The sequence below is a fragment of the Puma concolor genome, chromosome D3, assembly GCF_028749965.1.
Source record: "Puma concolor isolate L17-30 chromosome D3, mPumCon1.1.hap2, whole genome shotgun sequence".
Classification (NCBI taxonomy): Eukaryota; Metazoa; Chordata; class Mammalia; order Carnivora; family Felidae; genus Puma; species Puma concolor.
Window position 1 is genome coordinate 16,404,203 of NC_141678.1, and position 21,095 is coordinate 16,425,297.

The 21,095-nt window shown below is 50.1% G+C and overlaps 1 protein-coding gene across 2 annotated transcripts in view; it reads right to left on the minus strand.

The window, feature by feature from the left end:
- GCN1 (GCN1 activator of EIF2AK4) overlaps positions 1-21,095 on the minus strand; it is a 58,666-nt gene that overhangs the window by 9,647 nt on the left and 27,924 nt on the right. For both annotated transcript variants that reach the window (XM_025933245.2, XM_086681834.1), the window contains 25 exons: positions 20,657-20,838; positions 19,158-19,238; positions 18,650-18,793; positions 17,496-17,623; positions 17,123-17,312; positions 16,843-16,913; positions 16,038-16,203; positions 15,493-15,687; positions 14,296-14,542; positions 13,722-13,843; positions 13,274-13,388; positions 12,259-12,438; positions 9,641-9,861; positions 8,154-8,222; positions 7,812-7,950; positions 7,526-7,722; positions 7,186-7,328; positions 4,877-4,994; positions 4,549-4,764; positions 2,863-3,027; positions 1,540-1,701; positions 1,161-1,253; positions 789-932; positions 424-693; positions 69-182 (listed from right to left, as the gene is read on the minus strand). In XM_025933245.2, the coding sequence (XP_025789030.1) occupies positions 69-182; positions 424-693; positions 789-932; positions 1,161-1,253; positions 1,540-1,701; positions 2,863-3,027; positions 4,549-4,764; positions 4,877-4,994; positions 7,186-7,328; positions 7,526-7,722; positions 7,812-7,950; positions 8,154-8,222; positions 9,641-9,861; positions 12,259-12,438; positions 13,274-13,388; positions 13,722-13,843; positions 14,296-14,542; positions 15,493-15,687; positions 16,038-16,203; positions 16,843-16,913; positions 17,123-17,312; positions 17,496-17,623; positions 18,650-18,793; positions 19,158-19,238; positions 20,657-20,838 (3,872 nt within the window). The remainder of the gene's footprint in view (positions 1-68; positions 183-423; positions 694-788; positions 933-1,160; positions 1,254-1,539; positions 1,702-2,862; positions 3,028-4,548; positions 4,765-4,876; positions 4,995-7,185; positions 7,329-7,525; positions 7,723-7,811; positions 7,951-8,153; positions 8,223-9,640; positions 9,862-12,258; positions 12,439-13,273; positions 13,389-13,721; positions 13,844-14,295; positions 14,543-15,492; positions 15,688-16,037; positions 16,204-16,842; positions 16,914-17,122; positions 17,313-17,495; positions 17,624-18,649; positions 18,794-19,157; positions 19,239-20,656; positions 20,839-21,095) is intronic.

Here is a 21,095-nt window from a genome sequence, read left to right on the forward strand (position 1 = left end):
CCCGGGACTGCGGGTGGAGGTGGAGGAAGGCCATATGCCCACAGCACCCTCACGAGGCCCTGGCTTACCTTCTTTGGGAGGCAGAACCCTGGCACATGCTCGCCTTTGCTCTCATTCCCTATGAGCCGGATTTCTTTGTGCAGTTCTTCAATTAGTGCCAGTTGGTTGCCAGCATCGAGCTTCTGTGGAAGGCCAGGAAAAAGCAGAGAGGATGTCAGGGTTCTGAGTACAGCCCTCCCAAGATGGCTTCAAAGTAATACCTCAGGGGGAAGAGTGTGGGGGGAGTATAAGAAAGACTGGCCATGGATTGATAAATGCTGAAGCTGGCTGACAGGTACGTCATGGCCTATTTTAAGAGTCTAATCTTCCAAGCGTCTGGCATGGTCTATAATCAAAATCTGCTGCAGTCAGCAGTCCCCTCACCTTGGTGATGGCATTCAGGGCATCCCAGCTCTCCTCCAGAACCACCGGGCTGGAGTCGTTGAAGAGGCGGATCAGGCCGGACACCAGGCTCCGCAAGTGGCTGGTGTAGTCAGCCTTCGAGCGTGAACAGTAAATGTTGAGGATGATGGCGGCAGCCTGCCTCATGCCCACCTCAGGGCTTCGGGTGGCTTCCAGCAGATCCTCGATGATGATCCGGTGCCCAGTGTCATCCTCTACTGAGAGGATCACAGCCTGACAGTTGGCCATCTCCTGAAACCACAGGGGACACCCAGACTGAGCATAGCTCCTCAGGGGCAGGCCAGGACAGCTGACAGAAAGCTGCCAGGAGTAATCGTGACACTCACCAGCTGCTCGTCCGGAGTCCCAAGTTTCTCCTTCAGGGCCAACATGACTGCCGGGAGGATCACTCCAAGGTGACGGGTCAAGGCGTCGCCAGCCACAGACGAAAGGAAAGCCAGCACCCGGGTGTTGACAGGCGGAGTCGTCAGCTGTAGAATGATGAACAAGGTCAGCTCAATGAATGCCGCTCCATGCTGGCCACCGTGCTAGACTCTAGGAGATCCCATGGCCACTGTTGAGGGCTAAGTGTCTGCTCCAGGGCCCCCTGCACCCACCACCAGCCTTCCCCAACATCTGAGTCCAAAAGGTCTCCATAGCAGGCCTGGAAATAATCATGTAGCCGCAGCCAGGGGGTGCTTGCTGCAGGGTGGGATTACCTTGGGCACGAGGTAGGGAAGCACCACACGACTCTTGATGGCCATAACTTGCTTCAGACCATCCAAGGCAAATTCTGACACTTCCTCATCATCCTGCACAGGAGCACGGAGGGCAATGCTGAGGAGCTGGCTCCTGTCCCCAGCTCTGCTGTCTAGACCAGCCACCGCCAACTTCCTTCACCACTTTCCTCCCTTCCTCCTACCGCACCCACATTTATTGACTATCGAAGGAGAAGCACAGAGCCAAATCTGAGCCCGCTGCACCCACTCCCTTGGGGGGCCCACACTGCGGCTGCCTTGGCAGAATGAGCCCCCCTGCATTTTGCTTCTACAGAGACAGTAAAAGCCAAACTGGTAGGTGTGTGGCAGATCCACTCACCAGCTGCTTCAGTAAAAATGGGAGAATGTCCTCCAGAGCCTGGTGGCCAATGGTGGAGTGCAGCTGCTCGAAGGTCTTGGCCGCTGCTTCTCTGACCTCCTCCAGAGGGTCACACAAAGCCTTCCTCGCCGTGGGTACAAGGGACTCAGAGAAATACAGCACCTGCAACGGAATCCGTGCACTGTACCTGATGCAGCAGAGGCAAGGAAGGAGTGGAAGCAAGCAAGGGGAGATGGACGAGGACCTCTGGCCTAGCCAGGCCACCAGCATCCCTTGGCTTGACTCTTAACTTAGTGGTTCTCACTGAAAATGAGCAAGCATACGAACGTAGAGAGGATATGCAGTCTCCACCTGAGGAGTCGGATTTTAAGTGAGTTCTCCAGATACTCTCCATCTCCCACGAGAGCTCCTTCCCACGGTGAGGCCCTGCATGGCATGGCTCCCTCTCCCGATTCTTTCTTTGGCTCATCCTCTTGGAAAACTCCCAAGTCCTTCAAGACTCAACTCAAAAAATTGCTTCTCTGTGGCATCTCTGGGGCTACTGTGGGGCCAAGGATAGCTCTGCTCCCTCTGGAAACGGTCCCCCCGAAGCAGAGCGCACTACAAACAGAATCGGGGGACTGATCATGTATCGGCCTCACTGCCGGCAAGGTCTCAGCCTTTGAGAGGACTCAGTAACTATTCCATGAATCGCAACTCTAGTTGGTGACAGAATTTATTTACATTCTTTGCCAAATGCAAACGTAAACCCCCAGTGAATATAATACTTCTACCGATACACTCAGCAGAAGGTGCCAGTAGATCAGAGAATCAGCAATGGCCACATGCTTAACGTTTCTGACTAGCCAGCCACTTCGTAACTTTTATGCCAACTGAGAGCCCTATGCCTGCTCAATCTGTTTCCCAGGCGTGTTTTGAGGATCACCCTCAGAAAGGAAAGTGAGTGCAAAGATCGCCAGCCCCCTGAAAGTGGCTGCTATGGGACGGTAACATTGTCGAAAACGACACACTTCCACCCACTGGGAGCGTAACACTCATCTGCTCTGCTCCCTGTAAGAACGTGTGCAGCCCTCCCGCTCCCACAGCACCAGCACACGCACATGCGCACGGCCTCCCTTCCCTGCCAAGGACACTGCACATTTTAACTGTAGTGCAGTAGTGACACAAAAGGGATTAAACTGGAGAAGCCTCAGTAGTGGTGAGAAAAAGATCATCACCAATTTCTATGGGCCACTCAGGAGTCCCTAGTGATACGGCTTTTCCTGGAACCTGCCCCCAGCCCTCTGAGTCAGGTCACCCGCGAGGCCCTAAGAAGACACTCACAGCGTCTCGGCTGGTGGACTTCATGATCTCGCTCAGTCCGATGCACACACCCTGCCTCTCGTCGCTCTTCTGAGACCTCAGGCCTTCCTCAAGGATGGGGATGATTTCTGGCAGGATTTTCTCCCCTAACTTCCGGACGAGATCGCCCAATGTCCTTGCTGCAATCTGTCAGCAGAGATCAAGCCAGGACATCAATGCCCTGCAAACCCCAGGGCACCTGGAAGACAACTCCAGATTGAAGGCCCTGGACTTAACTTCCCCAGATGCCGTTAGCCCTGAAGAACCGCCAGGGTGCTTGCAAAACACTAAAAAATACAATTATTTCTTTGTATCACACACACCTACACAACCTAAAGCAAGAGCTGGCACCTTCTATATGAATAGGAAACTTATCAGATGCTGCCTGGTCAAGAGTCAATTTCCCTAAATTGATAACTACAGCCTAGAAGTCACCTCACCTCGTGCTCTTGTCCAAGGGGAGCTGAACAGGGCACAAATGTTTTTAAGGAAAAAAAAAAAATAAACGATCTCCCCTGAGGCCTCACACAAACCCTTCTTTAGCCAAATATGCAGTTTGCTTGCCAGAGATGGGGGTTGGGAGTAGGTCAAAGGGGACTGCCAGAAGCAAACATGAGCCCAGGCTGGGCCCCTCCTCCCAACCAGAGAACATGCCTGACCCAGCCCCTGCCCCAGCCCAGGTCAGCCTCATCTCACATGCTCACCCGTTTCTCATTCCAGACCCAGCAGCCCCCGCCCAGCTTCTGTTGGCTTTTGCACATCCTGCCCTTGTATCTAAAGCACTATTCCCCTGGTCTGGAATTGGCTTTCATCACTACCTCACCTGGTGGGTACTTACTCATCTTTTATCTTCAAGCATCATTTCTTCTGAGAAGCTTTCCCTGACCCCCCCTCCCCCACTGGTCAAAGGCCCTGTTACACACATTTGCAGCACCACGCAGCGTTTGCTATAGCTATATTTACATCTGTCTGTGTGATTATTTGATTAACGTCCATCTTCTCTACCACAGTGTAGCTCATGAGGAAAAGAATAAGGCTGCTCTTCTTCTCCATTACATCTCCAGGTTTTAGGCCCCTGCTTAGCACATAGTGGTGCTTAATAAATATTTGTTGTGTGAACATTAATAAAAGGAAACCTCCTTTAGAATGGAGTCAGGAGGCCAGAAAAGGGCACTCCCACACCCTACCACTCTTCATCAACTACAGACCCAAAAGGAAAAGATGAATGTTACAGACCGAACAGGAAAAAGCATATACTTTACTAGCCCAGCAGGATGAAGGAAGATTTTCCTCCTCCACCGGCCAACAGCCCAGCCAATGAGAGACAGTCACAACTGAGCCAATGAATAGCCACTACACTTCAAACTCCCAGTTTACTCCAAGAGACTTTTTGTTTATAACAGCCCTCCCGACACCCTCCCTTCCCTCTTTTATAGGGTGTTCCACTCTTGTTCAGTGGACTTGACTATAGTTTTGCATGGCTTACATGTCCCAAACTGCAATTCTTTGCTATTGCCTCAATAAATCCATCTTGAAGGCAAAATAACTGGCTGTTTTATCTTTAAGAGTAACTGTTAAATGACTAATAAATAAATGTTCTCTTAGATAGGGGGCTCTAGGCACCCTAGCCTCTGATGCTGGGTCAGAAGCAAGGTCCAGTAAACTTACGGTTCTCTTATCTGCACAGGTGCTGGCTAGGAAACCCAGCAGCAGCCCAAAGAGAGTAGGCAGGATCTCGCGCAAGGTGCGGGGGGTATTAGAGACCACAATCTTCCAGACGTGCAGGGACGCCTGCCGTACAACCAGCTGGGTGTCTGAGCGGCCCATGTAGAGCCCTGCCAACACCCGGTTCCGCCGATCTACCCCCAGGGCAGTGATGATAGCCTACAGCAGTGGAAAAGAAGGGAGAACGCAGGGTGGTGAAGCCTCCGGAGCATGAGTACCAGGGCACATCCCTACCACCACTACGGGTGGAAAACCAACTCGAGGCGCGCACCTTATTGGACTGGGCAGTTCCAAAATTATCATCTTCAGAGGCAGTTTCTGTGGTCATCTTCCCGGTGACCCCTGAGATGTGGAACAGGAGATCCCCAAGGAGCTGAACAGAGCTAAACCTGAGGAAGATGCCAGTAACAGAGTCACACAGTTGCGAGGGGCAATCTTGGGGGACAACTGAGCACTGGGCAAAAAATATACTGGAAGGAAGTACACCTAAAATATTCATGGTGGCTACAGATGTCCATCGATGGATGAATGGATAAAGAAGATGTGGTATATATATACAACAGAGTATCACTCAGCAATGAAAAAGAATGAAATCTTGCCATTTGCAACTACGTGCATGGCACTAGAGGGTATTATGCTGAGCGAAATTAGAGAAAGACAAGTATCATATGACTTCACTCATGAGGATTTTAAGATACAAAACAGATGAACGTAAGGGAAGGAAAACAAAAATAATATAAAAACAGCAAGGGGGACAAAACATAAGAGACTCTTAAATATGGAGACAACAGAGGATTACTGGAGGGTTTGTGGGAGGGGGGATGGGCTAAATGGGTAAGGGGCATTAAGGAATCTACTCCTGAAATCATTCTTGTACTATATGCTAACTAATTTGGATATAAATTTAAAAATAATAAATAATAGGGGCTCCTGGGTGGCTCAGTCAGTTAAGCGTCCGACTTCGGCTCAGGTCATGATCTCGCGGTTCATGAGTTTGAGCCCCACATCAGGCTCAAAGTCCAGTAAACTTATAGCTTGGAGCCTGGAGCCTGCTTTGGATTGTGTCTCCCTCTCTCTCTGCTCCTCTCCTACTTGCACTGTCTCTGTCTCTCTCTCAAAAATAAATAAAAATTTAAAAATTAATTAATTATTAATAAAAATAAATAATAAATAAGTAAAAATATATTCATGGTGGCTATCGTGGAATGAGAGAAGTTATAGACAATTTTTTTTTTTTTAATTTTAAGAGAGAGAACGTGTGCATGCACACAGAGGAGGGGGGTGGAGAGGGAGGGAGAGGGGGAGATGGGGAGAGGGGGAGAGGGGGAGGGAGGGAGGGAGGGAGGGAGGGAGGGAGGGAGGGAGAGAGGGAGAGAGGGAGGGAGGGGGAGAGAGAGAGAGAGAGTGAGTCAGTCTCAAGCAGGATCCATGCTCATACCAAATCCGATGTGGGGCTCAATCCCACAAGCCTGGGATCATGACCTGAGACAAAATCAAGAGTCGGGAACATTCAACTGACTGAGCCACCTAGGTGACCCTAGAAGATTTTTGTTTCTTTACACTTTCCCATATTATTTTCTTCCCAAGTTTTCTACTAATGAAGACATATTACTTTAACAATGGGAAAAATCAACATTTTTTAAAAGCACAGGTGAAAGTTTCTGTAATAAAAATTACAACGAGGGGCACCTGGGTGGCGCAGTCGGTTAAGCGTCCGACTTTAGCCAGGTCACGATCTCACGGTCCGTGAGTTCGAGCCCCGCGTCAGGCTCTGGGCGGATGGCTCGGAGCCTGGAGCCTGTTTCCGATTCTGTGTCTCCCTCTCTCTCTGCCCCTCCCCCGTTCATGCTCTGTCTCTGTCTGTCCCATAAATAAAAAAAAAAAAATTACAACGAAGAGGGAGAGTACAGAAAGAAACATTAACAGAAAATCAGGAATGCTGACCATCAGAAATGATCATCACTAAGAAGAGGCCTAGAAGGATAAACCTTACTTCTCTTCAAATTAAATTAGGTTTATTGTTTTTAATGACTACAAAAATCATAGTCCTATTTGAAGTGAAGATTCAAAAAAACCCATAAAGGGGCGCCTGGGTGGCTCAGTCAGTTAAGTGTCTGATTCTTGATTTTGGCTCAGGTATGATTTCACAGTCCATGAGTTCGAGCCCTGCATCAGGCTCTGTACTGGCATCGCGAGACCTACTTGGTATTCTTTCTCTCTCTCCCTATCTGCCCCTCCCCTGCTTGTGCATGTACATGCACAGATACACACACACACACACTCCCTCTCTCTCTTTCTCTCTCTCTCTCTCACACACACACACAAAATAATCATTAAAAATATTTTTTAATAAAAAAATAAAATTTTCATACAAACTGAAGAACTGAATAGAGCAAACTTTTCAAAAGAGAATCAGAATAGAGACACTGCTACATGAAACTGGAGAGTCACACTGAGTGCTTAAGAGTGAGAGTCTAGAGAGAGTTGAAAAGAGTTCTCAGCAACATTCCTGCTCCTCGTTTCTCAGAGTTCCCAAAACGCAAAGCCGGGGCCACTGGGTCTTTCCACCCGAGTCCTTGCCTTATTCTCCAAAGATCATCAAAGAGGCCTTGCTCCAGCTGGGGCAGCAGCAGAGCGATGGCTGTCTCGGCGTACATGGAAATGACCCGCTGGCCTGCACGCAGGGCAGTGTCACGCACAAACTCATTCTCATCAGCAAGAGCCTGTGCAGACAGAGGGTGGGTCAGCCAGGGCTGCTTCCCCCAAGGCACCAGACCCAAAGGAAATGGGACTCCCAGAAGAGCAGGATGAGGATTCTTGCCTCCTAGTCCCAGCTGCTAGGGAGCCTAGACTCCAAGGAGAGCACATGCACCCTGCCCCCCTCAGTAATGGTACCCTCAGCATGGTCCCTGGTGCCTACTTTGAGGATACATGGGATGATGGGCCCCACATAAGGAGTGAACTTGTCCCCAAAGGTGATGGGCAGGTAGTTGAACATCATGATATAGCCATCTCGGACATGGGGTGCAATGTCCACTTTGCTGGCTGTAGCCACGATTTCTGGCATCAGCTTTTCCAACTTCTCCACCCCCAAGCCAGCCATGACCTCGGCCAACCCTGTAACAAAAAGACAGAATGAACTCGCTGGATCGGAAGGATCCTAGACAGCATTCCTGGTCTGGCCCCTGGGCCTGCCCTGGCCTCACCTTGTGCAGCGCCTGAGCGATCCACAGAGCTCTGCTCATAGGTCAGCGTCTCCATAAGCCATGGCAGCAAGTCCTCAAAGCACGACTCCCCCATGCCCTTCACCATGGCCCCAAGAGCCTTTGCAGACACTGTCCGCACCTGCCAGGTAACCAAGAACCAGGATGGTAGAGTTGCAGCGGCTCAAAACCAGGTGCCCGCACAGGAGCAGGCAGGGGCCCCTAGGGTCTCCTTCCCTTTACCAGACAAATGCAAAAGCAGCTTATAGAGAATTCCCAGGAATCAATTTTCTGAGGAGTGGGCTAAAATAACAAGCTCCTGCCCGCCTCTCCTCCCAGACTCACCTCAGGTACAGGGTCCAAAAGAGAGGCTTTCAGGCCAGGCGTCACGCTTGGCAGGTAAGGAGCTAAGTCCTGCAACAACACAAGAGGTGACTCAGGTGGAGGCCTGGCTCCTGCTTCCTCTGGGTCCTGTTCCGGTATGGCCACTGACCTCACCATTCTGCTGACAAGGAGAGCGCAGCAGGGCTGCTCCCACAGCCAGCAGGGAAGGACAACTGGCAAGGAACCCCACTAACTGGTACCCCAGATGATCACCCAGGAAACCTGTGAGGGATCTGAGGCCCACCCTCAATGGGTAGAGAGGGCCCCCAACTAGAGTTCAATGCTCTTCCTCCTCCTGACCTTATCTCAGGACCAAGGCTTGTCCAGCCTCTGGAATCTAGGAAATTATTTCTGGCACTTTCCCTTCAGAACAGTGTTATCATCTTCCCGTTCTTCACCTTAAAAGGTTTATGTCTCTTGGTATAGCATTCAGCTTTAGGGAACAGTTTTAAATATAGAAAAAGCCTTATGTTCACTGTAGCATCATTTAAAATAGCAGAAAACCTTGGACAGTATAGGACCGACAACAGGATTATATAAGTTATGGTATATAAATGTATCAGAATATTAAAGAACTATTTAAAAACCAGTTTTGTGAATAACTCATTGTAACTTAAAAATCAGCTTATGTTTAGGAATACAATTTTTTTTGATGTAACAAAAAACATTAGCAGTAACCATTTCCATATTTGAGAACTACAGATACAATTTTTTGTTTCACCAATTTTCCCATTTCCCAAATTCTCTAGGACTAATATGCCTTGTCCACTTTATCTCTTGTGCCCATACCCTCAGCCGGCAAACTATGACTGTGGGAGACAGTGAGCTCACACATGCAGGCCCCTGGGAGCAGGTAAAGTAAATCTCCCAAACTAGGCTAATTTCCTCTAATTTATAGGCTTACAGAAGTAAAAGCTTGTGATGAGAACTGCAAGCAGAGCAGTGGCCACTTTGCCCACATGGGGCCAGGCTGGGCCTTTCTTCCCCCGCAGTCTGTAAAAGAGCCCATGCATGGATGGCCTCATCTGGGGCCTAATCTGACCTAATAAGAGCTTAAACCATTGTGCTCTACAAGATGCCCAGAGAGTCAGGTCACGATCTCACACTCTGTGAGTTTGAACCCCGCGTCGGGCTCTGTGCTGACAGCTCAGAGCCTGGAGCCTGTTTCAGATTCTGTGTCTCCCCCTCTCTCTGCCCCTCCCCTGCTCATGCTCTATCTCTGTCTCAAAAATAAATAAAAACATTAAGATTAAAAAAAAAAAAAAAAATGCCCAGAGAGCCTAGATTCCTACCCTCCACCCCAAAATTGTGCATTTCGTCCCCTAAACATAAACAGGGACAAAAGCCCAGACAGCTCTTCTGTGTCTACTGCGGGCAAGGACCCTGTGCCCTAAACCAGCATCTACTGGTCTGTCCAGCACCAGCGCCAGCGCCAGCTGGGCTGCTACCTTCTGGTCCGTCAGGGAGTACATGTTGCCGATAATCTGGGCTGCCATCTTCCGCGTGTCCGTGGAACGGTCCTGAAAGGCTCTCTGGACAATGGGCATGATGAGGGCCAAGGATGGGGCATCGATGAAGTGAACAAACTTGGTATCCAGCAGGGTCTGCAAGCACTTCTGGGTCTTTCTGGAGGGGTCCGTCAGGGCATCCAGCAGGACAGGGGCAATGGCTGCATGTCCAAACAAGAGAGAAGCTGGTCTACACGAGTCTCAGGAGCGGCAAAACTGCCGAGTCCCCAGAACTACATGGGGTCAGAAGAGAAAGGAGTCCGGGGCCACCCCTCACTGGAACCCCACAAGTCACCAGCTGTGGAAGCCAGCCTGTTTACAAAGAGCAATCCCTGCTCCGCCAGGAAGAAAGTAGCAGCTGTCACCCCTTTGCACTGAGCAGCTTGATCTAGCAGGACAACTAGAGTCTGCTTTCAGTGGGAGCTGAGCTGCAGCCACAGTGCTCAGCCTCCGCGGGAGCGCAGCTCAGGCACCACAGTGCCTGATCGTGGAAGAGGCAGCCCAGAGTGGTTTTGCAAAGAAACTGTTTTGAGACGCCAAATGCCCCAAGCCAGTGGTGGCAATGAAACACACAATGCTCAGAGGAGTTACACCCAGATAAAACAAGCTCTTCATGTGAGCACCATCAGCCTGGCAAAAGAGATGCCAAGAGAAATACCTGGCTTATCTTTTCCAAAGTCTGGGGAATTCATCCACTGTGAAGACCCATGCTGGCCAACAATTGAAAAAAAAACAAAAACTAACAACCCGATTAAAAAATAGGCAAAAGATTTTAAGAGTTCTCCAAAGGAGATATGCAAATGGCCAAGAAGCCCACGAAAAAGTTCAACATCATTAGTCATTAGGGAAATGTAAATTGAAACCATGATTAGATGCCACTTCACATGCACTAGGGTGGCTATGACCAAAAAAGACAGACAATAACAGCGTAGGCAATGAGAACTCTCACACACTGCTGCCGGGAATGTCAAGTGATCCAGCCACTTTGGAAAACAGTCTAGCAGTTCCTGAGAAAGGCAGACAGTTACCATATCATGACCCAGCAATTTCCATTCCTAGGTACCTAAGAGACCTGAACATGTCTAAAAACACCACCATGTACGCAAATGTTTATAGCAGCATTATTTCAAACAGCCAATAAGCAGAAACAACCCAAATGTCCATCAAAAGATGACTTAATAAACAAAATGTGGTCTATCCACAAGATGGATTATTGGGCCATTAAGAAAGCACTGATGCATGCTACAACATGGATGAACCTTAAAAACATTATGCTAAGCTCAAGACACTAGACACAAAGGGACAAACGCATATGATCCCACTATACGAAGTGTCTGCAACAGGTAAATGCAAAGAAACAGAAAGCCTATTAGTGGCTATCAGGGCCCAGAGGCAGGAAAGGGAATGAAGAGTGAATGCTAACAGGTAGGAGATTTCTTTTTGGGGTGAGGAAAATGTCCTGGAAATAGACTGTGGTGATGCTCGTGTAATTTTGTGAATATACAAAAAAAAACACCGAATTGTATACATTTTTAAAAAGTGATTTTAATATTATGCAAGTCATATCTTAATTTAAACACACACACACACACACACACACACACACACACACACACACACACACACACACAAACCATGCTGGATTCTCAAAATGAAAGCACTTCCCTTCCTTTGATAGAGATCAAGACTGTTTCCGAGCCTTAGGAATCTCCAAGGCTGTTGAACATTGTAAAAGACAACAAAACCCAAGTATACCTATTCATCCCTTAAAAAACAAAACCACACAGAAAACATCATCTTCTGAATAAACAAAAGTCTGGTAACGCCTGGCTGAACTACATTGAACAATTACCTATGTTCCACACTAAAGCTTAAAAATTCACCTTGCTTAGCGAGGTGGCTGCTGGGTTTTGTTTCTAGAAATCAACCTCTTGCCATCACTCAATCAAGAACCACACGACAGGGGCGCCCGGATGGCTCAGTCGGTTGAGCGTCTCTTGATTTTGGCTCAGGTCATGATCCCAGAGTCATGGCACTGGGCTGAGTGTGGAGCCTGCTTGGGATTCTCTCCCTCTGCCCCTCTCCCCCGCAAGCATGCATTCTCTCTCTGAAGTAAATATATTTTTTAAAAAGAACCACACTACAGAGCACAATTAAGGGGAATAACCCTTCCCTAATCTTCCCCTCTATCACATATCTTCTACAATGAAACAGAATAGAAAGTTCCCAAAGAATGTACGATGCTGATGTGGCCCAGAATATGTCATTTAATTCTGTTGACTTCAGGGCTCAGCTTAGTGCACAGGATCTCTCAGAGTCAAGCGCTTCTGAGCCAATGACTCAGTTTCTCCATTTATGCAGTCAACGATGACAGCTCCAGACCAGTGGCAAAACTACTTCCAAACTACTTCCCACTAATTGTTCTAGAAAAAGGGCTTCCCAGAATTTAGACGTTATTTCAATGTGAGCATATCTGTCCTCAGAGGGCAAAGATCTTTGCTGAATGCCTGTTCCCTGCAGTGTCCGGGGATGGGAGGAGGAGCCAGGGAGAAGCATACCCAGGATCTCCGGATTCCTGATGACGGAGCCGATCTGCCTGAGCGCCTGCTGTCCAGCCTTCTGCACTTTGACATGGGAGTCAGTGAGCACCTCCGTAAGCTTGGGCACAATGTTGGGCAGGCAGGATGACAGCTGCTTGGGAGCACAGTACGCCATTGCCCCAAGCAGCTCCACCGACCCTGCAGATGGCAGACACAGGCCAAGCATGGAATCACTGAGCACAGGCCAGGGAGCCACTTGTGCCAGCTGCCTGAGCAAGGGACAACCGGCCTGCCCCTCTGCAGAGTGTGGCAGACTGCAGACTGTGGCCCCTCAGGCAGTCCCCAGGGGGAGGGGCAAGGAAGTTGGGGGGTGATGTGACTCCAGCAGAGCGAGCACAATGCTCCTGAGTCCTACTGAGCCACAGGATTCTGGGTGTCATGCAAGGCGGTATAGGGAAAAGAGGAGAGACCAGGATGGGGGAAAACCTGGCTGAGTCCTGGTGGTGGTCTAAGGCCGATTCACTGAATCTCTCTGGCCTAGTTTCTTTATTCACATGTGAAGAAACTCATTTAGATCTGTGATTTTTCAAACTGCAGGGCAAAGCCTGAAGGACTGAGGGGAAGGCCAAAGGAGAGGTCAAGTAGGAAGGCCCCAGATCTTGACCCTGCCCAAACCAGAACAGCTCTGCTTGTATCTGCTTTGCGTATTTGGATGCCAGATAAGATTCTATTTTTAAAAAGGAACTTAAGGGGGAAAAAACTTTAAAGTCACAGAAAGTAGCCACAGACTAATTTTAAGGCTCTGGGATTTCCTCGCTGAGGGCAATGGTTCCTGCCAGGGGCCTGTTCTTTGCATGAAAGCGCGCAAATTATTGAAGGACTGAGGCGCATGATGACTCAGAGGGTCTTGGCCTTGCCCATGGGCTGGGGAGCACACATGCACAGGACAAGACCCCAGATGGCTTCCTGGATCCCTGCAAGGGCAGTCTTCAGAAAAGGAAGTTGGACAGAGACATAGAAGGAAGCAGCTTACCAGCTTTGGTCCTCCAGGATTCCTCCTCCAGGGCAGCCAGTAAGGAGGGGAGCACCAGCTTTACCCCGTGAGCACTCAGGTTGCTCATCACAGCCTTGGCACAATCATCTGCAGCCTCAAGGGAGAAGAAAAGGCAATCAGGGGCCTCCTTGCCCAAGCAAGGGTCAAGGCCTGACAGCAGACTGAGTGTTCCCCCTGGCGACCAACACTTAATTGGGGTCTCCTGTGTCAGACCCTGTGCCTGGGCCTATAGTCACAGCTGAGAAGGAGAGTTTCTCACCTCACAGAGCTTCAGCACTTTACTGGGAATCAGAAGAGACCGGTGCCCAAGGTATAGGTGGAGAGGTTCTGAAAGCGGGCCCTTCCACCAACTCCGACCCGTGGCTGAAACTCACAGCCAGCGGCAGGCTGGCTGCCAGTGGGTCTCATGTGCAGCCTCAGGACTTACCTCACGCACGTACTGGTTCCCATCCCCGAAGCACAGCAGCAGATGGGGCAGCACATGAACCACGTATGGCTCGAAGAGCTTCCCCAGCATGGTGCAGAGCATCTCGAAGGCAAAGAGGGCTCCTGGGGGAGAGGGTGGGACAGCTGGGAACAGACTGTGCTCTGAAGGCAGCCACAAGATAACCTCCCTGCCACTTCCTCACCCTTTGGACACAATCAAGGCAGCTGTAGGACTAAATCGGCTGCCCTGTGAGGGAGCAGCACCCTCTGCCTCCCCCAGAACAGGGATATGGCTGAGCAGAAAGAGGGAGAGAACAAGGGAGTGTCTGTCACTTCTTGGCACTAATGCCAGTAAGGCCAATTCTCTCTTGGCTGATGGTCTCTGAGTAAGAAATAAAGTCTAGGCCACATCAGCAAGGACCAGATGGAACGGGTTACACAATCTGCCTCCTCAACAGCACACACACAAACACCAACTCTTCAGTGAGGAAGGAAAAGCCCGAGAGATTCCTTCCTGTGGTAGCTGTGGGAACCGACTTCCCATATTAGGCAGCCCCAAGCTCAGAGACACTCACCCTCTCGCCGGCGGAAGTTCTTCTTATCCTGGATGGCATCGGTCAGCGCAGCCATCATTTCCTGCTGTTTTAGTGACAGGATACCCAGGCCCTTCACCAGCCCTGCCAGCCCATAGGCGGCCCCTTTGCGCTCTGCGTACTTGTCTGACTCCAGCAGCTGCTGCATCAGCCTCTGGATCATCCCTCCTGCGTCCTCTTTGATGGCTGGCACGAGAGGCGGCAAGCAGCTGGCCACAGATTCCTGCACCTACAGGAGGAGCCCACCTAGTCAGCGCCACAGCTCAACTACGGCCAGTTCCTGGGAGTCGCCACAGTCCTACGCAGCATCTCACCACATGATGTCCCCAAAGCCCACCTCAGCCACTGTCTGTCAGACAACACAGGGCGTCAGACAAGCAAACAGTGTTATACGCCCATGGATGATGCGGGCTCCCTCAGGGTGCACAATACATCTGTTAGGCCTGGGCAGGTGAGAGAAACTCCAGGAAGACTAAACCCACTTGCAAAGAATGGTCCAGGGAGAAGTGCATTACGGTGTTCCTTAAAAATGGCCCAAGTTTTCTTACTTGTCAAAGGCACTGGAAATTCAGCTGGGCCTCACAGGGCCAGGCCCAGATTAACTGGTACCAAAAGACATGATCAATTCTGTCTTCTAGCCATAGCTCAATATGCTGTGCTGTCAGAGGCTCGGGCAGGTGTGTGTCTGAATTTCTTTTACCACAATTTTGCAAAGCTACATTTGACGAGAACATTCTGAGTACTCCAAAATGTAAGTCACTTGGGGGTGGGAAGGGGAACATATATTTTCAGAAAAGAAAACAACAATCCTCACACTATGGCTTGGGAGACTACATTAAAAGGCCCCTGAAATGTGTAAGGAACACACAGAAGGTCAGGGAAAGCTCAGCATAAGGAGTGCTGGGTTTACACTAACTGCAAAAAACAACTGTTAGTAAATGAGTAGGGAAAAAAATGAAAACACCTAGTATGAAGCTTACTGGAACAAAGTAACTCCCTCTCCAAGGGTGTTCTTGACCATAAACCAGGCTGTCCCGAGACAGAGGATGACTCCTCGCTGAGAACTGGCCCTTCTGGACCCTGATGCCCAACTCGGCACTAGCACACAGAGGCACATCTATCTACAGTCAGTCCCAATTCCCCAGCTGGCTTGTGGGCCCCAAGCCAGGAGGCAGGTACCTGCTGGGAGGGGGTAGAGAGGGCAGCGATGAGTTTGGCAACAATGGGCTTCACTTTGGGGTCGCTCTTGTCCAGGTGCTTGGCCAGAGAGCCCATGAGGACCACCACACTCTGCCGCACGGCATCGTAGCTGGCATCATTGGGCGCATTCTTCAGGAACTCCTCGAACACTGGCAGCAGTGAGTTGACGTTCTCCTGGAAAGCCAAGCCCACCCTGAGCCTCAAATTAACCCTACAGGCTGTACCTGGGGATGATGGTCTCTGCCCCAAGGACCAAGACCGTGTCTGGCTCTGGGACCAGCATCCTGACAAGCCAGTCAGTAATGCCAGCAGGTTTCCCAGTTTTCTGGCAGGAATGCAGTGGACTTACAAGAATTTAACTACCTTACAGGGTCTTTTGGGCTCAAAAAAAGAAAAATGAAATCTTGCATGGGGCCAGTGGCCCACCAGGCCTCCTGACACTCAGCCTCCCTGTGTCACCACTGCTTAGCCCTGCCTCCTGCCCTGCCTGCTCCTCACCCCCTCAGCTGGCTGAGATCTTTTACCTTCCCATGGGTGTTGAGGGTCGCAAGGGCTGCATCCAACATGCACTTCCGGACATCTGGGTTTCGGTCGTTGAGAGCATCAGGGACAAAAAACTGAAAGAGGGGCTTCACCTGAGAGCTATCCAAACACTGGGAGAGCTTGTTTAGGGCCAAAGCCAAGCCACACCTAAGAAATAAGGGGGTAGCGTGTCAGGCGGCGAGGGCCGGCCAGGAGCCTCCTCTGTGGCGGAATCTTCCCCGACCTGCCACAAGAAAAGGGAGCTTACAGCAGCTCCCTCTGGGGTGCAGAGCACAGCATGGAGCCCACTGCCCAGTGCTTACCACCAGTCTAGACAATCGTCTCAACAACCCATTTGTCAAATGGAGACCTCCTGCCATCTGCCCAGAGTTTACTTCCCTCCAGGGCGACCTTGGGCACGAACAAGCTCTGCCTCTGTTTCCCCACCTGTGAGTACAATGCCCACCCTACCTCCAGGACAGGCTGCAGGAGGGGAGAGAGGTAAGAGAATCAGAGGTAAAGGCACTTGGAAGTGAACATACTATCCTTTTCAGCTATAGAGCAGTGAGAAGGTCCCCAGGGACCTCTGAGGAAACAGAGGCTTGGAGGAAAGGAGAAACATGCCAAAGTCACTCAGCTAGCCCAGGAGGAGCCAGGACTTGAACTGAGGTCTGACTCAGAGGGAGGTCTTGCCCTTTCCTTCCACTGTCCCGTTATTCCACGTTGCCTCCTCTTGGCACCCAACTCACCCAACCTGAGATATCTCAGAAAGCTCTGAGTGGAACAAGATGGCAACGGCCATTATACCTGGCTTCCCACTGATCTGGAGGAGATTCAGAGATAACTCGTCCCAAAGCATCCAGCACTGGGGGCGGCCGCTGCAAAAGACAGGCTGATAAATGTACTGCTGTGCGCTCTCCAGTCAAGCCGGGCAGGCCAGCCGTCAGCTGTGAGGTGGGAGATCAGTCACAGCCACCCTGGGTCACAGTGAGCTCCAAGACTCCTATCTGGAGCAGGTCGGAGGCCGAGCAGAGTCCAACCCACTCTCACACAGCCCAGCCCGCAGCAGGGTGCACAGGCCACTCACATAGAGCTTCTCCTGGTAAATCTCCATGAGCCTGCCCATAACCTCTGCTGCCTGCCGCTGGTACCGTGCCACAGCCTGGGAGAGGGCTTCAGCCCCGGCCTGCCTCACAGCTGCCTCGTGATAGATGACATCGTCTATCAGCAAGGAGCAGAGGTCCGGCTGCAGATCTAGGCCCATCGTTGACCAGAGCCTGTAGCAGACCAAACAAAGTCGGGGGCTAGTGAGACAAGGGTTTGCAACATCCACTCTGCCAAACACGACCACCCAGCCCTTCTCTTGCTGTTGGCTGAGCTCTCTGGGTCCAGTTATTTCATAAGGGAAGAGAGGACAGAGCAGGAAAAAAAAACCAAAACAATCTTCCAGTGGCTCTCACCTCTCAGCCAGCTTCTGGATCTCTTCCTCCTTGTCAAACTTGACCACCCAGAGCCTCCGCAGAAGGTTCAGGCCATTCTTCTCGTCGGTATCAGGCGCTGGCAATACCATGTGGAGTTCCATCAGTCCCTGAGAGGGGGTGGGATGGGACAGGTGAGGCCCAACCTTTGACCAGAGCCTCTGAGCTGCCTCTTTACCTCCCTCTAAGGCTGTACTATCCAAGACGTAGCCACCAGCCACACATGGGTCTTCAAAGTTAAATCAATTAAAATTAACTCTAAGTTCCTCAAACAGCTTTCCCTTTGTGAAATGACGGGCATGTGGGGATAGAATCTTTTTTACCATAAAATTTTAAAACTCTCAGTGTACAAGACAAACCTCAGAAAAAAAGACATTCCCTTTGTTTTCTTTGAGAAAAATTTTCCACATGGCTATTGTCTTCCACATCTTGCCAAGAACCAGTGAAAACTCAGTCACAGATCAATAGCTTGCCAGGCAGCAGACTGGCATCAGGAAGCCCTGTCTCATACTCCAAGGGGAACCTTTAGTCTGTGTTCCAAAAGCACCAAGAAAAGCCCAAGCACAAGGTGATGAGTTGAAAAAACAGGGGCACCTGGGTGGCTCAAGTCAGTTAGACATCCAACTCTTGATTTCGGCTCGGGTCATGATCTCACAGTTTGGTTCATGGGTTCCAGCTCCATGTCAGGCTTCACGCTGGCAGTGCAGAACCTGCTTGGGATTCTCTGTCTCTCTGCCCCTCCCCTGCGTGTACGTGCGTGTGCACACTCTCTCGCTCCCTCTCTCAAAAGTAAATAAAAAACTTAAAAAAAAAAAAGGGAAAAAGAAAAAACAAACTAATCCACTGAGTTTTATCTGTCTATAAAAGTACCAAGATCCACACTCCATTTTAAAAATCTGGTCAAGTCTTCCAAGGTAAAGAAAAAATGGCCAGTGACACACTGACAGCTGCTTTGTTGCTCCTCTTCCTACAATGACCCTGACCCACCCAATGACCTCTTTTCTTTGCCTCCAGGACACCCTGGTGCAGATGTGAGGCATTTCCCATCATTTGAAAGAATGTCCTCATGCAATTCAAATACTTGCACTGAGAGACAAGGAATACCCCAGCAACCCCAGAAGGGAGTGGGCACGTACCCGGAGCGCAGTGTCCCGCACGCTGGCACAAGGGGACTGTAAGGCACAGAGCAGCACATCCACTTCCTCCTGCTCTGCAAAGGCACAGCCATCCTCGCCACTGCTGCTGGCACACAGGGTAGTCAGGGTGTCTGAAGCCAGAACCTAAGGAAAACATTGATGCGCTGGGCTCGGTCCAGCAAATTACTTACTTCTATGGGATCAGGCAGGAGGCCGGGTGATGGGCTGAGGGGCCCACAGAGGGATATGAACTGAGGACACCCACCCCAAAGCCCTCGTGGGTCCAAGCCCCCTGCTCTAGGCCAAGCTAATGGCACAGCCCATGCAGAATATTCAGGCTGGCCATAACTAGTTGAGAATATTCAGACTGGCACTTTAAAATAGCCTTTTAGCTTGAATCCAAGAGTGAGGGATAAGAAAGAGAACCAGGATTCAACCCCAAGCACTGGGAACTGAGCTCAGAGTCACAAAATGAGTTGCAGCAATAGCCAACTGAAAACCAGATCACCTGCAGGCGGGGAGAGCCTGTCCCGATCACCCAAGTCAGAAGGCGCAACATGGCCACACGAGGCAGCAGCTCCGGGCCATTCTAGGAGAGAAATGTAGGGAAGTCAGGGTGAGGCTCTGGGGAAGGTCTGCAACCACACCTAGGAACACAAACGGCAGGCAGCATCCCCTCACCCTCAGGGGAACATTCTGGGTCCTACGGCCGACTCCACTGTAGAAACACTGTCAGCTTTACCACTAACTCCATGGGAGCCAACCCCAGTCGGCCACCATCCTCAGGGACTCAAAACAAGTATATTCTGAAACATACTTTAAATTCACAGTACACGAAGTACAGATGGCCCACAAACACAGGGATATTTCACTTTACAAGTAGTAAAGAAATGCAGGATGAAATGGGATACTATTCTTTTACCCACCGTTGGCAAGGTGAATTACCACCTGAGGTTGTGTTAGGTACAGAGACAGAACTCTTGGTGAGGGTCTAGCTCAGAGCACACCACATAACCTGGCAACTCCATGCCCAAGAATGTGTCCTATGGAAATGCTTATGCGGCTGCACAAGGGTCATACGTATACAAGGCGGCATAGTGCAGTGCTGCTCAAAATAGGGAAAATATCAACAGGAAGAGTTCATTGAAACATTGGCGCACCTGCAGCACAGAACCCTACACAGCCTGTAAAGCCGCTGGCATTAAAGAAGAATGGAGCATATGGTCATATGAAAGCAGGACAATCAATTTTTGCCTGTGTGGGGCAGTATGTATATATAAGTATGTGTATATATATATACACATATATATATATTTTTTTTTTTGGCTTCTATGTTCCTGGATTTTTTTTTTTTTTTTTTTTTTTACGTTCTTGGAATTTTTAAACACATACATACGTTACTTTGGCACATTTTCAGAACATATGTTAAAAAGGAAACCCTTCAGTGAATGAGGTCTAATCTCAAAATCACAAGGAAGTCAAAGGCAGCGTGATCAAAATTATCTTCTGAGTTAGAAAAAAAACTAACAAAACAGGGGTGCCTAGGTGGCTCTGTCGATTTAAGCATCTGACTCTTGATTTCGGCTTGGGTCATGATCTTGCGGTTTGTGGGTTTGAGCCCTGCATCGGGCTCTCTGCTGATGGCATGGAGCCTGCATGGGATTCTTTCTCTCTTCCTCTACCTCTGCCGCTTGCCTGCTCACACGTTCTCAGAGTAAATAAACATTACAAAAAAAAACAAAAAACAAAAAACCACACAATAAATTAATAAAAAATCCTTCAACTTCTCCAAGTCAGAAACTCTCAAGAGACCCGTAAGCTTCTTTGAGGCTGTCAGTGCTGCACTAAAGAGAACATTTGGGTTCTCCTCACCAATGGCTGCTGCGCTAGATATATGCACACACTCTACTACCCCACCAGAACCCGTGATAGGCCAACCAAGTGTGGAGAGCCCCTGCCTCCCTGACCCGCCTCAAGCCAAGGATAGAGCCGAGCTCCCCTGCCAACCTCATCCACGCGCCCTGGGGGATTGTTAGGTGAGGCCCTCAGTTGGGCATGGACGGTGAGGATCTGAAGAATCTGGGCCATGCGCTCTTCCTCCTCCTCGCTGTGGTGGGGCATCTCAGTCAGCACCATCTTTAGAAATGGGAAGACCAAGGAGAAGGCTGGCGCAGACAGGGGCGCAGCATCTGTGAGAGTAAGCAACAGACACACTCTTGCAGGCATCTGCCAAGCTGCCGCCTCAGTTTCCATTCTCCAGGTGAGCAGGCGGAGGGGTGAAGGAGGCTGGAGGCTCCTTCTGATGCCCAGAAGCACAGGATATGATGACAGGGATGAAAGCTGGTAGCCTGGTTCTGCAGCCCATCATGCTCGTACCCCAAACACTGCCCACTTCCAGGATGAGAAAGGTAAAACACACAGGTAGATTCCAGTGACAAGAAGCAGG